General features: G+C 40.8%; 1 protein-coding gene across 1 annotated transcript; it reads right to left on the bottom strand.

The window, feature by feature from the left end:
- Positions 1-1,232: 1,232 nt before the first annotated feature.
- Positions 1,233-10,281, bottom strand: LOC110491864 (RING finger protein 223). The gene is made up of 2 exons (XM_021565685.2): positions 9,645-10,281; positions 1,233-3,378 (listed from the first exon to the last, which is right to left on the bottom strand). The coding sequence occupies exon 2, from the start codon at positions 3,277-3,279 to the stop codon at positions 2,560-2,562; it is 720 nt and encodes a 239-aa protein (XP_021421360.1). The 5' UTR covers positions 3,280-3,378; positions 9,645-10,281; the 3' UTR covers positions 1,233-2,559.
- Between the last annotated feature and the right edge of the window lie 9,953 nt (positions 10,282-20,234).

The following is a 20,234-nucleotide window of genomic DNA, read 5'->3' as shown; positions in this document are numbered from 1 at the left end:
TTACTTAGGTGGAAATTAGCCCCTAACACAGTACTTGAAATTCTGTTTGAGGCTTCTGAGTCCTTTAGCTGAGGGCTTGTGATCTGTGACTGTCAGGATGGCCATTGGCTGTTTAAAGAGTACAGTATGATGATAGTCTGCTCGACGTATACGCCGTCAGTGTTGTAAGTTTTCTTTTCATTTCCTATTTTCTTTTGAAGCATTTTGTTTTCTATAAGATCATTATTATTATTTGTGTGTCTATTTTGGTGTTATTACACCATTGATAATAACATCATGATTATGAATTATAAGCTAAACCGGTGTTCTTGGAGGTATACAGTAATTATATCAGTTATTGTATATCTGCTCTTTACATTTACTTGAATATGATGTCGACATAGTAAAAAGAGAAATACTTGTTCCTTTGTTGGTTGCAATATGCCTGATTTGAGTAGTGGTATACTGACTGTTCCTGTGTTCGGATGAAGACTGTTCCCCCCCTCTTGCACTGACCCAAACGCCTTCTGTCCAGGCATATAGCGCTGATGCAATGAGATGGTCAGAAATAACAACATCATTAAATATTTAATAGTTTAATAAAAATGTATGAAGGAAATATGATCTCCGCTCATTCCTGTCTCTATGTAATGATAGTTTAGTGCCTTCTTGAGTGCTGTAGTAATGTGATTTGCTGATGTCCTTGGACAGTTAACACAAAATTGACTTTATAAGCAGAGAAATGTGAAGTGATTTTCTTCTGCAAGAAATGTGTTATTTCTTAAGTAAAAGCTAAAGACCAAATAATGCAACTATTTTCTTATGTCATATTTAGTTAGCTGTACTCAGTTATACTCCTCTTTTGTTGTTATGCTCTTGTGTGCTATAATGTGACTTGCCAATCAATGTCCATGCCTTTCATAAAACCATATATTTTCCTTTCAGGAGGAAGAAATGCATTATTTTAGGAGGAAATAAACTAAAGCAATTATATCTTATAACTTTGCATATCTGTCAGGGTAATAAAAGTCTCTCTATAGCTTTTTTATTGCATTCTACAGTAGCTGTTTATCAGCCTCATATCCACACTCCCTACTGTAAAGACCACTCACTACTGTAAAGACCACTCCCTACTGTAAAGACCACTCACTACTGTAAAGACCACTCACTACTGTAAAAAGAGAACCCCTAACTGGAAAGGCCACTCCTTACTGTAGCAGGAAGGGTTCACTTTTCCTTTGAAGCAGTTTACAACCTTGTTGTTAGTAATAATGGTTGTGTGTTGGGAAAATCCTGACTGGTCATATGGTGTGTGCCCAGATAAGATACTTACAGGAATCACACTTCTTGAAAAAAACGTACAAAGAAACGTGGTAGTCAAACAATCCGCCATCATTGACACAATGGGAAAATCAAATTATTTATTTTTCAAATGTTGAAATGGCATGGGCGACCGAGGAAAAACAAATTGGTACAATTTAAGGCCAAGTGGCAAACAATAATGCAGGCACTAGGAATGGGGGTGTGAGCATGCAGGTCTGGGCAGAGGAGATGTAGTCAATGTTTGTGTGTGTCTGTAAGTTGTTAGTATGTATATGTTTGTTTTTGTAATGTAAAAAAATAAGAAACAATATATTTAATACAAATGAAATAAACAGATTCTAACAGGAAGTGGGAAACACCATGAATCATTAGTTCCTACCAAGACCAACCATTCATGTCTATGTCATTCTGGTCAATCCTGATTAGGTAAGTGCTGTACAAAGCTCTGCAATATTTCCCTAAACCTAGACCATGCCTGTGTTGTTTTTCATTTATTGTAGTATTGTAAACTAAATATATATCAGAATAGTACAATGAACTATACATTTATATACACTTACAATTTCAGCATTGTGTTTTGGCATACTCTTATTTTCAAATCAGATAAGACAGCTGAACTTTGTTCTCTAACTGAACATTTTGAGTGGAGGTTTCTAAGGTATTGAGTTTCAATGTCTGCTCTGACTTGGATACACGACAATAATGCTTTCAGTGTGTTGTGAAAGTAATGTCGGACGGATTTGGTTTGAGAAAAATTACCTATACTGTTGTACTGTGGCCAACAAATCTGATACTGTAGATATGAATAGATTTCACCCAGATTGTGTCTGAATATTACAACATATTTAATCCACATATTGTATTTTTAATACAAAATAACAATTTTATAAAGGAAAATCTCAAACAATATCAGTTAAATCAAAGTGCAAGGATTGGAATTCATGTATGAATTTCATTATGAATGTTATATGTAACTTTCTTGTCAGAAAAATAACACTGAGCATACCGTTATCAATTGTTAAAACAATTGGATGCAAGTGTGCCTCTCACCGTTGAGTTCTATATTCAGTATTTTTTGTATCAAATCAAATCAAATTTGATTAGTCACAGGTGTAGACCTTACCGTGAAATGCTTCCTTACGAGCCCCTAACTGATGGCCGTGGGCCTTAACCACTTGGCCATGTGCTTTTCAATAAGCACTCTGACGATCTGTGGACGTGTGAACCAGTTATCTGGCCTACTACATATCATGTCTTTTAATTAAAGGCTCCCTTTGTGAGACTGGGTATCCTGGTGAATGGGGTAGCGGTGGTGGCGGTGAAGCCGTGTCCTGAGCCCACGGAGCGCGGCATGCAGCGCATATTGCCCGTGGTGACAATGCACTGCAGGGGCCACAGCACGATGACCACCAGCAGCACCATCAACACGATGAAGAGCAGCAGCCGCTTCCAGCCGTTCAGACGCTCCAGGAAGCCTATGTGCTGGGGCCATGTCTGAGCAAGGACCTCACCTGCCTTGCTGGCCCCGATGTCGATGGAGATGCAGAAGGCTGTGGTGGAGCTGGGTGTTCCGGGGTTGGCTTCCAGTGGCCGCTTGTAGCACAGCTTCTCCCCATCAAGCCACACAGGTTCCTCGTGCTGCTGGTGGCTGGGTAGTTTACACAGTACCTCTTGGCTGGTGGCCAGAGCAGGCGGACCCTCCTTGGTTAGGAGGGTAGGGTGGCGGCAGAATGGACAAGGGATCTTGCTGCTGCCTCCTTCCTGTTCTCCTAGCGAAATGGCCATGAGGCGCGACAGGCACTCCAGGCAGAATGTGTGGGTGCACTCCAGCAGCTTGGGCGTCTTGAAGACATTGTCGTAGGTGTTGTAGCAGATGGAGCACTCGGGCTGGCTACCAAAAGCAACCATTTTGTCCAGGTCCACATTCTCTTCCTGGGGCATCACCTTGGTGTGCCACATCTGAGGGATCTGCGCCATCTTGAAGGGGTGTTCTGTATCCTTTTCTCTCTTTCTTTGGTCTTAATTGGCACTCCCTCTTTTTCCCCCTTTCTCTTCTTTGTTTTTGGTGTGGATTATCTGAGAATGAATGAAAATCCAGATTATATATATTTTAATGACGTGTTCAGATAGTTTCTAGTAAAAATAACGGGCCAGAAACCATGTAAAATCTATTTTTAGCATCAAGCAGTGTGTACATAATCCCAAATGGTTAACAGGATTTCATTCAAGAGCATATTATACAGTAGGTCATAAAGGTCTACGTCCTCATGCAGGCGGAGTACCATTATGTTATTCCCTTCAGAATATGATTACATTCTGACCTAATTTAAGGAGATTACACTCACGGTAGTCACAAATAATTCAGCATTTGGTGGAATTTTATCATAAAGTAAGGTGTATAAATGTAATGTATTTTTACATATTTACATACATTTGAAGTCGGAAGTTTACATACACCATAGCCAAATACATTTAAACTCCGTTTTTCACAATTCCTGACATTTAATCCTCGTAAAAATTCCCTGTTTTAGGTCAGTTAGGATCACCACTTTATTTTAAGAATGTGAAATGTCAGAATAATAGTAGCGAGAATTATTTATTTCAGCTTTCATTTCTTTCATCACATTCCCAGTGGTTTAGACGTTTGCATACACTCAATTAGTATTTGGTAGCATTGCCTTTAAATTGTTTAACTTGGGTCAAACGTTTCGGGTAGCCTTCTACAAGCTTCCCACAATAAGTTGGGTGAATTGCGGCCCGTTCCTCCTGACAGAGCTGGTGTAACTGAGTCAGGTTTGTAGGCCTTTTTCAGTTCTGCCCTCAAATTTTCTATGGGATTGAGGTCACTCCAATACCTTGACTTTGTTGTTCTTAAGCCATTTTGCCACAACTTTGGAGGTATGCTTGGGGTCATTGTCCATTTGGAAGATCCATTTGTGACCAAGCTTTAACTTCCTGACTGATGTCTTGAGATGTTGCTTCAATATATCCACATAATTGTCCATCCTCCTGAAGCCATCTATTTTGTGAAGTGCACGAGTCCCTCCTGCAGCAAAGCACCCCCATAACATGATGCTGCCACCCCCGTGCTTCACAGTTGGGATGGTGTTCTTTGGTTTGCAAGCCTCACCCTTTTTCCTCCAAACATATCAATGGTAAAAATGGCCAAACAGTTCTATTTTTGTTTCATCAGACCAGAGGACATTTCTCCAAAAAGTACGATCTTTGTCCCCATGTGCAGTTGCAAACCGTAGTCTGGCTTTTTTATGGCGGTTTTGGAGCAGCGGCTTCTTCCTTGCTGAGCGGCCTTTCAGGTTATGTCAATATAGGACTCGTTTTAGATACTTTTGTACCTGTTTCCTCCAGCATCTTCACAAGGTCCTTTGCTGTTGTTCTGGGATTGATTTGCACTTTTCGCACCAAAGTACATTCATCTCCAGGAGACAGAACGCGTCTCCTTCCTGAGCGGTATGACGGCTGCGTGGTCCCATGGAGTTTATACTTGCATATTATTGTTTTTACAGATGAACGTGGTACCTTCAGGCGTTTGGAAATTGCTTCCAAGGATGAACCAGAATTGTGGAGGTGTAGAATTTTTTTTCTGAGGTCTTTTGATTTCTTTTTATTTTCCCATGATGTCAAGCAAAGAGGCACTGAGTTTGAAGGTAGGCCTTGAAAAACATCCACTTGAAAAACATCCAACCTCCAATTGACTCAAATGATGTCAGTTAGCCTATCCGAAGCTTCTAAAGCCATGACATAATTTTCTGGAATTTTCCAAGCTGTTTAAAGGCACAGTCAACTTAGTGTATGTAAACTTCTGACCCATTGGAATTGTGATACAGTGAATTATAAGTGAAATAATCTGTCTGTAAACAATTGTTGTAAAAATGACTTGTGTCATGCACAAAGTAGGTGTCCTAACCGACTTGCCAAAACTATAGTTTATTGAAAATAAATTTGTGGAGTGTTTGAAAAACTAGTTTTAATGACTCCAACCTAAGTGTATGTAAACTTCCGACTTCAACTGTATATCGGTCCCAATCCAAATCATCCTATCAAATGCATTTTGATATCAAAATCTACATTCATCAGTTTAATTGAATACTGTGACAACAAAAATGAGGTCAACCAAACAAAAACCTGATCTTAAAAACAGCATTTATAAGAATGATGTAAATACAGAAAATATTTGCTCTGTGGGATATGAATATTCATATAGTATGTGACAACTATGTTCAATTTGGAGTTTGTGACAGCAACTACAGTGGGGCAAAAAAGTATTTAGTCAGCCAACAATTGTGCAAGTTCTCCCACTTAAAAAGATGAGAGAGGCCTGTAATTGTCATCATAGGTACACTTCAACTATGACAGACAAAATGAGAATTAGCTTCTTTTTTTTTTCTTTTTTTTTTTTTGTCTCACAAACTGTGCTTTAGCACAGCTCCCTTCTACCGCAGAGGCGTGTGGCTGCTCTGGGCGTATCCAGGGCAACAAAAAGTCTGTAGTTGAAACACGGACATATTGGGGCGCTGTATTGAAGCCACCATGCAGCCATCAGGATTTGGAGACCGTTACATTGATACATGTATTCTACTATAGACACTTTAATGCATACTTTTAACTTATATTGTGTGAGCTAAACATAACAAAAATATATTTAAAAAATTGTCTATTTAGAAAATAGTAAAAAATAAAGAAAAACCCTTGAATGAGTCGGTGTGTCCAGACTTTTGACTGGTACTGTATATCATTGCTTACTACCAACTAAACCCACTGTAAAGTCATTAGGCATCCTCTTGCATCCAATGGGCAATGTTCATCAGGATAACGTTGTAGATAGAAATGTTATGAATAGAGCTGACACGATTGTTCATTCTTCCTGTCAGAGGCTTTTTTTGTTCTACATCAAATATATAATTTATTTCACTTTTATTTAACCAGGAAAGACCGTTGAGTTAAGAAACCTCTTTTACGAGGGCGATCAGGAAACCGACATGATCTATATCTGAGCATTTCACAAACGCTGTGCACCGGCTGAATGAGGCCCAGCTGTTGAAAGCATCTTTCTAGTGAGTGGGGAACAGTTATGTGGGACTCTCATCAGGCAGTACTAGGGATGGACACTGAGCTCTTTGTTATTCCCGATTTTCGCAGACGTCAGGATGGGCACCCTCCACAGGGACCTCCCTCTGGCCATAGCCTCAAAGTCACCCAGCCAACCATCAGTCTGATCAACAGCCAGATAGTGTTATAGCACCACCACTATTGTACCACAACCATTAGCCATTAGCCATCCAGTATTGTATACCATGAGTCAATACATCTTAGAATTACCTTTGGTAGCGATTACAGCTGTGAGTCTTTCTGGGTAAGTCTCTAAGAGCTTTCCACACCTGGATTGTGCAACATTTGCCCATTATTCTTTAAAGAATTCTTCAAGCTCTGTCAAATTGGTTGTTGATTTACTGCTGGACAACCATTTTGAAGTCTTTATAAAGATTTTCAAGCAGATTTAAATCAAAACTGTAACTCGGCCACTCAGGAACATTCATTGTCTTCTTGGTAAGCAACTCTGGTATATATGTGGCCTTGTGTTTTAGGTTATTGTCCTGCTGAAAGGTAAATTCATCTCCCAGTTGTCACACCCTGACCATAGTTTGCTTTGTATGTTTCTATGTTTTGGTTGGTCAGGGTGTGCTGAGTGGGCATTCTATGTTACATGTCTAGTTTGTCCAGTTCTATGTTCGGCCTGATATGGTTCTCAATCAGAGGCAGGTGTTCGTCATTGTCTCTGATTGGGAACCATATTTAGGTAGCCTGGGTTTCACTGTGTGTTTGTGGGTGATTGTTCCTGTCTATGTGTTTTCACCAGATAGGGCTGTTTAGGTTTTCGTTACGTTCTTTATTTTGTAGTGTTTGTATTGATTTGTGTTTTACGTTTGGTTATTAAAACATGGATCGCAATCTACACGCTGCATTTTGGTCCGACTCTCCTTCTCATACAGAAAACCGTTACACCAGTGTCTGGTAGAAAGCTAACTGAACCAGGTTTTCTAGTAGCATTTTGCCTGTGCTTAAATCCATTCCATGTATTTTTTTTATCCTAAACTGCCCAGTCCTTGCCAATGACATGCAAACCCATAACATGATGCAGCCACCACTATGCTTGAAAATATGGAGAGTGGTACTCAGTAATGTGTTGTATTGGATTTGCCCCAAACATAACACTTTGTATTCAGGACAAAAAGTGAATAACTTTGCCACATTTTTTTACAGTATTACTTTAGTGCCTTGTTGCAAACAGGATGCATATTTTGGAATAGTTGTATTCTGTACAAGGTTGTGGAGTAACTACAATGTTGTTGATCCATCCTCAGTTAACATGTTTTAAAGTCACCATCGGCCTCATTGTGAAATCCCTGAGCGGTTTCCTTTCACTTCGGCGACTGAGTATACTTTCTGGTATTGGTTTGGGTGTGATTGACACCTGTGTTCCGCTAATGCAGGATAGGTAGGTAGCTAGTAGGTACAGGACAGGTGATACAGTAGCTGTGATGAGGAGGTTAGGTTGCATGTGTTCCCCCTCGACACACAGCAGCCCTACCCCTCTCTGTCCGGGCCCAGGTCTGCCAGCCGGCTGGTACAATGTGTCTGCTTGTTCTTCCTGTCCTCTCATTGCTCCATCTACCTGTTGGCATTCCTGCAGTGCCAGCCTTTGCCCAGGCCTCCTGTCTTCTCTCTCTCTCTCGCTCGCTCTCGCTCTCACCACCATTTCAGAAACAATTGGAGGCCCCCAAAAGAAGTCTTGATGGATCCCCTAACTTCCTACGCAATCTACAATGTAGCAACTGCTCTGATGTTGGGAACAATGTAAAACAATCAACTAAGTAGACCAAGTGAGAATATCTGTGGCCTATGGGTTTAATTCCAACCTTTGTTAAACTTGTTATACCACTGTTAACCTCCCACGATCCCAATCCACTGTTTGCACTTCAGGTAGAAGTTACCCCCAAAGCACAGATCTAAGATCAGCTTACCCTCCCTAACTCCTAGCTGGAACAATCAGGTTTATTTAACAGTCAACAAACCACAACACCAACCACATATCAGTGCTTATGGGCACATTTTAGTGTGTGGGACCACTGACAGTTAGTCATTAATATAATCTTTGTTGGGTAAGTCGGACCTGATTATCTACCACAGGAACATGAGGAAGGAGAGCCTTTGTTTTGCAGACTGGTGCTCCCTGAAGTTTGAACCCTCCCTCCCTGCCTGCCCTGTCTCTATCTATACGAACCGCTTTGGATATCAGCGGCACGTTTTCACCCTATCGCCATTTTAGCCGAGTAACCCGGTTTTGTGACTGCCTCCAAATCTATTCATGCTGCCTGAGCTGAGATATTTTGTGTTGTTAAAGTGTTGTGTTTTTCAGATTCTCAAAGTGGAATCTTAGCTTGTTTAAAGTCATTGGGAACATTTGATGTCTTTCATGAATAAATCTTTATACATTGTGAATCAATGTTTACAATGAATTAAATACGTATTTATTAACAGTTTATAAATAGTTTATCAATGCTTATTCATTAAAGCTATTTTAAAGTGTTACCAAGTCGTCCTTTTTAAATGGTAAGCTAAGCTAAGTGCAGTAGGCTACAGTGCCTACGATTCTACGAAGCAAAGCAGGTAGAGTTATGTGTTTACTTTTTCGGGCAGCAGCTGTTGTTTTCAACTGACTAGCCAGAGGCGGACCGGGACCAGAAATCGTCTCTGGAATTTCTCACACAACAGACCTTTTTTTTTCTTAGTGGCCCCCACAACAGCCAACTGTTTTCCCTTGAGGCCCCCACACCAGCCCATTTTATTCCTTGAGACCTCCATTATTAGCCAGATAATAATCATTTAGCCCATTTTTTTTTACATGCCCACTTCGGCTAAAAATTGACCAGCCCATATCTGGCCCAGAATGCTCGAAATGCCAGATGACTTGTCCACCCCGGAGCGTGACCTTTGTGTTCTTCAGCTGTGTGTATTTTGAGGTCAGCTGGTGCATAGACAGTTAAACTGCCTTTCTCTTTTCCATTGCTGCTCTACCTGTTCTCCAATTCTAAAGTAAACGTAACTTGATCCTCAGAAACGTGAGGTGTGCAACAGCATACAGTTCTGCTCAAAAAACTTGCTCTGATATGAAGTTACTTGATCCACACGTGAAAACATCATCTAAAACAACATGTTTTATCCTGTACCAGTTTGGACAATCTCATATGTTTGCACTGTATACTAAGGTCAACTAAGCTAAGGTCAACAAAAGTTTTAAAGTACCTGCTGAGGTTTCCTCTTACCTGTATAGTGAAAATATTGTCAGATGACGCTCTTTCTCTTTCTAGTGTATTACAGGTATTTCCTGATCGATTCTTCCTTCTGTAGACTAAAAAAACACGTCTTCAGGCCAAGTTGGACGACTGGGGGGGGTCCCACGGAGGAGGTGTGAATTGTGGGGATCACTCTGCAGCTACAGTATTCCTTGGTCATTGGAAGCAATACCGAATGGAAGTCAAGCAAGCTGCAGGTGTGCTCCGACAAACCTTCACAGTAGCATGAGGTGTTTGCATAAGCCCAGGGGTCCTTCTATCTCTGTCCGTTGTCGTCTATCACCTGCTCTACTCTGCCGACTCCCTTTTCAGCTCTCTATGTCAATGACACTGCAGGCAGGGGAACAAAAAGGTGGCCTTGAGGGAGCGTCTGAAGGGGTAGGACAAGGGGGAGAGGGGGAGGGGAGAGGGATAGGCTAAGGAGACTCCAACACATTGTTTCCTCTCTACCTTACACTCCCTTTCCTTACTCCCCATCTCCTTCCCTCTCTCCTCTCTTTCTCTCTCCTGCTCTTTCTGTCTCTCTTATATCCCACCAACACACTCATGCAAAAACACACTGCGACAATCAAATCAAATGTTGTCACTGCTCTTACCCTATGAAAGGTAAGGTTGGGAGTGTTCGGATACCACCCAGCCTATCAAACTGTTCTCAGGGCCTTCCCATCTACTGTGTGTGATCGCACTTATAAAATAGCATAAGATTCTCAGCGCATATGAATGGGTTTGTACTGTCCTAACACATTTCTCATGGACTGCGTTTCTCATTGACAGTAAATTAACAAGCTCATTGCAGTCCCTTCTGCTTTAGACACTAATTACACATGAAAGTGTACCTGGGTCCCTTTAGGGTTGCAAAATTCCGGTAACTTTCCAAAAATTCCCAGGTTTTGAAGAAATCCCTGTTGGAAGATTCCTGGAAACTGGAGGGAATAAGCAGGAAATCCATAACCCTCCAACCAGTATTTCTGGAAACTGGAGGGAATAAGCAGGAAATCCATAACCCTCCAACCAGTGTTTCTGGAAACTGGAGGGAATAAGCAGGAAATCCATAACCCTCCAACCAGTATTTCTGGAAACTGGAGGGAATATGCAGGAAATCCATAACCCTCCAACCAGTATTTCTGGAAACTGGAGGGAATAAGCAGCACTCCATAACCCTCCAACCAGTGTTTCTGGAAACTGGAGGGAATAAGCAGGAAATCCATAACCCTCCAACCAGTATTTCTGGAAAACCTCTGCATTTTTTAAATGTTACTTGAATGTTGCAATCCTAGGCGCCCTACTATTTAACAGCCTCCCATTAAGAACAGTCACACAAAACACTGGATAATACACTATTTAGACAGCGAAACGAAAATGTTTAATTTGGCTCTATACTCCAGCATTTTGAATTTGAGATCAAATGTGTTATATGAGGCGACAGTATAGAATGTCACCTTTTATGTGAGGGTAGTTTCATGAATATATTTTTATCATTTAGAAATGAAAGCACTTTTTGTATCGAGTCACCCCATTTGAAGGTGTCATAAATATTTGGACAAATTCAATGATAGTGTATTAAAGTATCAGTATTTGGTCCCATCTTCCTAGCACACAATGACTACATCAAACTTATGACTACAAACCTGTTGGATGCATTTGCAGAATGTTTTGGTTGTGTTTCGGATTATGTTGTGTCCATTACAAATGAATGGTAAATAATGCATTGTCACTTTTATTGTAAATAAGAATATAGTATTGTGAATGAATTGTGAATAATGACGAGTGAGAAAGTTACAGAGGAACAAAGTTATTACCCCTAAAACATACTAACCTCTCACCATTACCAATAACAAAGGAGGTAGATTTTTGTGGTGGTATTATATGTATGCCTCTGTAACCTTCTTACTGATTATTATTCACGATTCATTCATGATTACCCATAATGATGGTAGCATCCACATTAATGTAGAAGTGTTCAGAAACATGTTCTATTTGTCACGACTTCCGCCGAAGTCGGCTCCTCTAATTGTTCTCTAATTGTTTCTATTCAACACAACATAATCCAAAATACTCATTATTTAACCTTTCTGCTATTATAATCAAGACATCCATCCTGAAATAGTGGTTGTATCACAACGTGGGGCATTGAAAACGGTGCATCACATATCCGCTTGCTTCAGAGAACCGTACATGTTTTAATAACACATGGCAGTTCAGGGTGACATGGGTCTGGGACATTAACTTTGGCCTCGTGCTAACAGCTGTTGTAGCCCGCCTGTTATTTAGTTACTGGAATACAAATACTGCTGTTTCATATCACCCAAGCCCAAACTGGTTGCTGAGGTGTGGGGGCTTGCATGTGCCTGAGGGGGAGGAAGAGGGGGAAACAGATGAATACTTAAGTTCTCCCAAGTGGCACAATTGTCTAAGGCACTGCATCTCAGTGCTAGAGGTGTCACTACAGACCCTGGTTCAATTCCAGGCTGTGTCACAACTGGCTGTGATTGGGAGTCCCATTGGGTGGTGCACAATTGGCCCAGCACCGGGGTAGGCTGTCATTGTAAATAAGAATTTGTTTTTAATTGACTTGCCTAGTTAAATAAAGGTTAAATAATAAACTTCCCTAATACCTGGAATTTGTGCACATGCCTGTAAATATGTTGCCAGCCTTTAAAATGAGTGACTGTCCCGAAGAGAAGCAACGGAGCACACAGCGACTATGACAAGACGGTTTGATTCTACTAGTTGCTGAAGCTTGATGCTCGCACGTGAGCGGGCAGTAATGGTTGCTGCGCTGCCCTCGAGGAAAGGGGAAATAAATAATACTAGGTTTACTATCTACATTTTACTCTGGGCCTGTTGGGGCATTTGCTTATACAAGCAAGATAGGGAAAAGGCGATTTGTTTCCATTTAACATAAGTTCATCATGGGCTTCGATTGTAAGTCACATACGTGTCTTGAAAACCTATATTGTAAGGTGTTATGTGTGTTTTAAAGCCAACTTTGGTGGTATACACTGTTGTTTTTGAGTGCTTCATAATTGGTGTGATTTTGCAAGTATATTTCAAATATGAAATATGCCTTGCTACAAATACAAGTCATATCAGGGTTAGTTAATCAGTCATTAATATTTCTGAGTATGTTAGTGTTTAACCAGAAATGAATGGGTCATTATAATTCAGTTCATATGCAGTGTGTGATTAAATTAGCCAGCCCTGCAAAGGGAGGGATTTGATGATCAATGTATTATGTAACTTATGTAACCTTTTTATGCCGAACAGCATTTCTCTGAATCGATAGAGTTCAACAGGTCGGAGCTGGAGAATAAATCATATACCTTAAGGCCATTAATTCTCCACCCTCCATTTACCAGCAGCCAGCCCACACTCACCTGCGCTCCTCAGTTTAGCATACACCATGAAGAGATGAATCCTTTCCAGTAACAACTAAACTATAAAACCCTCACACTTGAATCATACTGTATGCCCCTAACTAGGGCAAGCATGGATACAATGTATGTCAATTCAAAGATGCTGTTTATTTTTAAGCCGCTTATCAGCGCAGTGACCTCGGTGCCTGGGCCTGTGAACGGAGCGAACAGATGATTTTGGTACAGTGAAGGCTAGCGCAACGCATGAGAGTCTCCGAAGACCTTCTGGATCTTGCATAATAGGTTCTGCAATAGGAAAGTATGTATCTCTGATGCAGCGAACGAGTCACTCTTCAGTAGGATAGCGTGACCGTCTATTGGCTTCTTGGCTAGATATGATCTTTCAAATTAGTTGAATTACTTGCTTATGTTGCATTTCCCCTAAGTCATGCATTGATGTCAATGGGAAGTTAGGATTTACCCCTTATTGAATAGCATCTGAAACATACTAATGAACTGTTATTGGGAATATTTATCGTTTTGTCACATACTCCTATATTTTTGCACGTCAGTGGTAAAAGAAAACCCATGATCATCCATTCTACAACAGGACCATAGAGATGTATAAAGATTGCTACTTAGAAATAACCCGTTTTTGCAGCGACATTGCCATTGAGGGCTTCCATTATTTCAAAGTTGTCAATAGGGTGGGGATCCCTATGGGTTGGGAGTGATCAGCCAATGATCAGAGCATTGATTGTCTTCTTCTTCAAATTTGTTTGCCTAGTTTGTAAATGGCTTTAAACTATATCACCGCCATCTAGTGGCCACAATAAAATAATGACAAACAAGATTTGGTTCAAGTCTCCAGCAGTTGACGTGGCGCTAAATCACTAGTAATAGCAGAATTATTTTTCTAACATCAACAGAAGAAGAAAATGTACTATTTTAAAGTGGAGGTAACTTTGTCACAGATGCCATAATGGCACATATACAACATTGTGATCTCTATAAATCAATAAGAACAGGACCTAGTTCTAAGGAGAGAGATTCTCTGCACGAGCATTGGAGCTGAACATCAGTTCAATAATACTTCATTTAACCTCAGGTCTAACTTGAACACACTTTAATCCTCTGCATATGTGGTTTAATGCTGCATTCAAATACTATTGAAAACTCAGAACCTCCGAGTTAAAATTAATGTAAGTTATTTGCATAGGACTTCCTATTGGTTGATTCTGATACTTCCCAAGTAGGAAACCCAGGACCCAGGATTTAGTAAGTACTTTCCTAATTCCGACTAGCACGTAAAATCGGCATAACCTCAAGCAGCTACAAATATTCTACAAATATAATATTTTTGGATTACTTTTTTTCTATTACCCATATTGGCTGATGGGGAAAACTGCAAAAACGTTATATTGAACACAATCCAACATTAATCATTTAATGAATTGCTTGTCAGAGTATACATAAAAAAACATACATATTGAACTCTGTATAAACCAAATATGGATTTTTTTGGCCTATTCACTGTAAAAAGTATAAAAGCTAAATAATAGGTCATTTGCCTTAATGTGAAGGGGACACAGCAATAACATGCAAAGAGGAAGTTGAAATATGGATATGTATACAACAGGTGGGCCTAATCCTGGATGCTGATTAGTTAAAACCAATCCGTGTCTATTTCACGACTAGACTTACCACTGGCTAAGGCTATGACATTGAAATGCCTATTAAGTTTCCATCTCACTTCTCAATTCACTGTCTCATCTCCCCAGCCATGCAATTTATAAACTTTTTTTTATAAATCTCCACTGTAAAAAAGCACCTACTGTAGACAACTCCCCTTGCTTTTTGCTAGCATTTGGTTTGCAACAGTATAGATTTTTATAAACCCTGTTGTCTGTCTCTCCGAAGTTTGTAACATTGCTGTCCTCCACATTGAAATCAGGGTGGGGACTGTACATTTGTCTCCAGCCGTTAGTACTGGATCTGTCTCTGTCCGTGGTACGTTAGTACCTTCTTATGTTAGTCACACACGATATCTTAAACAGCCCTGGCCCGATTTTGATTAAACTTTTTGGTGAATGATGCGTCTTGCCATAGAAATCCGGCATTTACAAAATTACACTAATTGGCCTAAGGGCGGCGCTAAGGTAATCAACTGTAAGTACATTAGTCACATGCAATATCTGACACCGCTGGCCCAATTTGGACGAAACTTGGGTGAATGATGCGTCTTGTAGTAGAGATCCGTCATTAACCAAATTACACTGATAGGCCTAAGGGGGCCGATACATAATTTGTGGTGGATGACATGTTTACTTTTGCCTTGTTTAAATTTTGAATTGCACTCCCATAACATGTCAGGATGAAACAGACAGCTTATCTCAGCCAGCCGAAACCACGAATCAGCATCATTTTTATGAACATATACAAAGAAATGTAAATAGAAAAAAAGAGTAAAACAAAACTAAATGCAGCTACCCACTGGGGGACACACTGGTTGAATCAATGTTGTTTCAATGCAATTTGTCAATGTATTGTGATGTGGAATCAATGTGGAAAATATATTGTATTTGAAAAAAGCAATCAACTGATGCTTGGTTGGTGCTTTAGGTCCAAGAACTTCCTTGTCTGCAGCTGGAGACCATGTAAACGGGACCTTGGGAGAGGTGAGAGCTGACATGAGGGGAAGCCCGGTGCTGTAGCCCCGGATGAACCGGCGGTAGAAATTGATGAACCCCAGGAAGCGTTGCAGCTGCACTCTGGAGGTGGGTTGCGGCCAATCCACCCCACTCTCACCTTTTCAGAATCCATCTTTATGTTGCCTGCAGCTATGATGTACCCAAGGAAGGAGATGGTGGAGCGATGGAATTTGCATTTTTCCGCTTCGACGAACAGCTGGTTCTCGGGAAGAAGCTGGAGGACTTGTCTGACATGGATGACATGTTCTTGAGCCGAGTGGGAAAACACGAGGATGTCATCAAGGTAGACGTACCGGTTCAACATGTCCTGGAGAAAGTTGTTTATCAGGGCCTGGAACACAGCAGGAGAGTTGGTCAGTCCGAACGGCATCACCAGGAATTCGTAGTGTCCGCTAGCCATGTTAAAGGCTGTCTTCCACTCATCCCCTTGCCATATCTGTACTAGATGGTAGGTGTTTCGGAAGTCCAACTTAGAGAAGATGGAGAGGCTCGAAAGCTTAGGCGATGAGTGGAAGCGGGTAACGTTTTTTTAACTGTGATGTCATTCAGGCCCCGTTAGTCAGTACACGATGCAGGGTTTTGTCCTTCTTCTCCACAAAGAAGGACCCTGCGCCGTTATGGTAGAGTGCCTTCAGAAAGTATTCACACCCCTTGACTTGTTCCACATTCTGTTGTGTCACAGCCTCAACTTATAATGGATTTAAGTGAGATGTTTTGTCACTGTCCTACAAACAATATCCCATAATGTCAAAGTGGAATTATGTTTTTAGAAATGTTTAGTAATTACAATTTTTTTTTAAAGCTGCAATGTTTTCAGTCAATAAGTTTTTAACCCCTTTGTTATGGCAAGCCTAAATAAGTTCAGGAGTAAAAATTTGCTGAACAAGTCATATAATAAATTGCATGGACTCGAGTTAGCTTTCAAAAGTCTGCATTTTCAAAACACAGACCCTCAACAAAATCTGCACTTTAATAGAGTTCCCCTGCATTCTAATTAAACAAAAGGATGATAAATACATACTCAGTGTTCTAGAAAGCAGGACAATATGGGTCAGTTCAAGAGGGTGCTATGTGAAAACAGTATAATCACATACAATCACATCACATAACCTGAGCGATATTTTAGCCTCAATATTCTTGTAGTCGTTAGTGTTGATGAAATAAGAACGCTATAGGTGCATTGTAAAAATGACAAGCACGTAACACGTATCTGATTAATTCATTAGGAATAGGATTAATTGAATTGAATTATTTTACATTCTTCATTGTAACCACAATGTAACAAATAATCAAACTCTGGTTTGAACTTTAGCAAATGAACTAGTCTGCTGTGTACAAATGTGTTACATCCCTCTTACTGAGAATTTCTCCTCTGCCAAAAAAATACATCCACCTGAAAGGTGTGGCATATCAAGAAGCTGATTAAACAGCATGATTGTTACACAGGTGCACCTTGTGCTGGGGACAATAAAAGGCCACTCTAAAATGTGCAGGTTTGTCACACAACACAATGCCACAGATGTCTTAAGTTTTGAGGGAGCGTGCAATTGGCAAAGAATTGTTGCCAGAAAATGTAATATTAATTTCTTTACCATAAGCCACCTCCAACGTTGTTATAGAAAATGTGGTAGTAAGTCCAACCGGCCTCACAACCTCAGACCACATGTAACCGCACCAGCCCAGGACCTCCACACCCGCGGGATCATGAGACCAGCCACCAGAACAGTTAATGAAACTTATAAGTATTTCTGTCTGTAATAAAGCCCTTTTCTGGAGAAAAAACTCATTCTGATTGGCTGGGCCTGGCTCCCCAGTAGGTGGGCCTGGCTCCTAAGTGGATGGGCCTATGCACTCCACGGCCCCTGCCCAGTCATGTGAAATCCATAGTTTTGGGCCTAATTAATGCATTTCAATTGACTGATTTCCTTATATGAACTGTAACTCAGAAAAATCATGGAAAGTGTTGCATGTTATGTTTATATTTTTTGTGTTTATATTTTTGTTCAGTATATATTTACTCATTTAAGCACCCTGGTCAAAAATGGCTTGTGACCTACCAAAATAAAATTTGCAGCCTCCAGTGCCCCCATCGGTGGAATGAAGACACCCCTGATCACACGCAAACACAGTTCACTTTCATAGCAGCCACATACAAACAACATGATCACTTTGCTCGTTGTATAATTCCTTATCACATCTACTCGCTCTCCTCCTCTCACCTTTTCCCTTTGCTTGTGGACAGTGGACAACTCATCAACTGTCTGTGACCAGACGAAAAAACCTTTCCAAGCCAAACCTTAATATCATAACCGCTCACCACTACACATAGCCTAAATCATTGTCACTATATTAGCTAATGTCATAGTCAGCATTGCTACTATAACTAGCGTGTTAGTAAACCCGTCACAATAATGCAGCACAGTGTATCAGCAAGCAGTTTAGCAGTTACACCGGTGGGCCCTGGTGGCACTAAATTAATAAAAACAAAAGCTTAGCTTGACTTGGAAGAGTTCCAGTTTTGGATACCCATAGCCAGCTAGCTAACATAGCATCCCTCTCCGTTTGAGCTGGGTGTTTGCATTCGCTAGCTACGAAAGTACTAAACATTTCTCTTTCATTATTAAAGAAATTAATTTGTTCAAAACTGTTAAACTATTGTCTTTCTCTCGCTTTGAGTCAACTACTCACCACTAGCTAGCTAGCTAGCTGTAGCTTATTCTTTCAATACTCGATTCATTCTCTGATCCTTTGATTGGGTGGACAATATTTCAGTTCATGCTGCAAGAGTTCTGATAGTTGGAGGACGTCGTCCAAACGTTGTCATAATTACTGTGTAAGTCTATGGAAGGTGGTGAGGACAATGAGCCTCTTAGGTTTTGTATTGAAGTCAATGTACCCAGAGGAGGACGGAAACTAGCTGTCTTCCAGCCTCAACATGGTGTGATCATGCTGTTTGTATGTGGTTGCTATGAAAGTGAACTGTGTTTGCATGTGATAAGAGTTCATTCAGTTCATTCATTCTGCTGATCTAGCAAGAAGTGAGTTATTGCTACGAAGCTCTCTGTCTTGATTCGTTTCAGCAGGACCTCGGTGATTAGATTTCTCTTTGTTGCTGCGCCCTCTTCCATCTCCATCACCAGTGCAGGCCAATTGGACTGAATTCCCTCGGCTGTTCTGGATAGGGACAGCCACCTCACAGCACTGGGTTGCTTTGTATCGGGCAATTTTCTCTGTTCCTTTTGATGCATCTGAGGCCACAAGCGCAGCACAATGTGCACCACAGTTTCTCTCCTACAATCTCACCCCCTACGTTTCAGTCATGACACTTGCACCATTGCTGCCCAGTCCAACCTTCTTCAAATCAAAACCCTTTGATACGAATATTGCTAGAACGATGTTTGGCTAAAATATAATAATTTCACATTTTTGCTTACATTTGTATATGATAATGTGTCTTTCTATTATGTGTGGGAATACCTTGGAGAAAACCATCCGCTGCCCAAATTCGGCCAGTTGGGGAACCCTGGTGTAGGTGGTACCCGACTGAAGGGCAGGGCATCCGTTTTCTTTTAACAGCGCTATCTACATTGGAAACTTGCCGTATGTCCTCTTTTGCCATACAGTCAGCAGTTGTACCATTTTGGAGTCCTTTGTTTGCTTTTCTGCCTCTTCCAATGTTAGGCTACTCCCCCTAAAAATGTGTAAGGGCTGAAGCAATACTGCTTCCCGGTGGTCACTGCTCTGCATGAAGTTTTAATACACTTTCGGATATGTTGCACAGCCTCTGGTGAAGGAATAATTTTTCCCACATGTCTCACAAAGAGCAAAACATATGTTTCCCTATCACACCATCTACTACTTCTTCCTTCAATTTAAGCTGTTTCTGTGGGCCATTAGCATTAGCTGCAGTCTCCTCTTTCCTGGCTATCTCTGTAGCTGCAGTCTGTCATTTTCTCTGTCTGTCACATTCTCTGTCACAGTGTCTCTCGCAGTCTCTGTCTCACTTTCATTTTGATTTGCAGAAGGGTTAAAGAACCCTAGTAGTGTTCTTTGTGTTAATTGGCTCGTCATTGTTTATGTTGGCTAGCCATTCCATTCAGTCAAGCTTTTTTCTTAAAATATTCCCCCGCACGCCCGACTAGCATCACCACCCTGGATGGTTCCGACTTAGAATATGTGGACATCTATAAGTACCTAGGTGTCTGGCTAGACTGTAAACTCTCCTTCCAGACTCATATCAAACATCTCCAATCTAAAATCAAATCTAGAGTCGGCTTTCTATTCTGCAACAAAACCTCCTTCACTCACGCCGCCAAACTTACCCTAGTAAAACTGACTATCCTACCGATCCTCAACTTCAGCGATGTCATCTACAAAATAGCTTCCAATACTCTACTCAGCAATCTGGATGCAGTTTATCACAGTGCCATCCGTTTTGTTACTAAAGCACCTTACACCTTGGGGTGGCAGGGTAGCCTAGTGGTTAGAGCGTT

Source organism: Oncorhynchus mykiss, chromosome 16 (genome assembly GCF_013265735.2).
Source record: "Oncorhynchus mykiss isolate Arlee chromosome 16, USDA_OmykA_1.1, whole genome shotgun sequence".
Taxonomy (NCBI): domain Eukaryota; kingdom Metazoa; phylum Chordata; class Actinopteri; order Salmoniformes; family Salmonidae; genus Oncorhynchus; species Oncorhynchus mykiss.
Note: the sequence above shows the minus strand (reverse complement) of the source record. Positions and strands in the feature narration are given on the sequence as shown.

Bases quoted from the DNA above. Each gene is read 5' to 3' on its own strand.
- LOC110491864 (XM_021565685.2), bottom strand. From the start codon at position 3,279: ATGGCGCAGATCCCTCAGATGTGGCACACCAAGGTGATGCCCCAGGAA.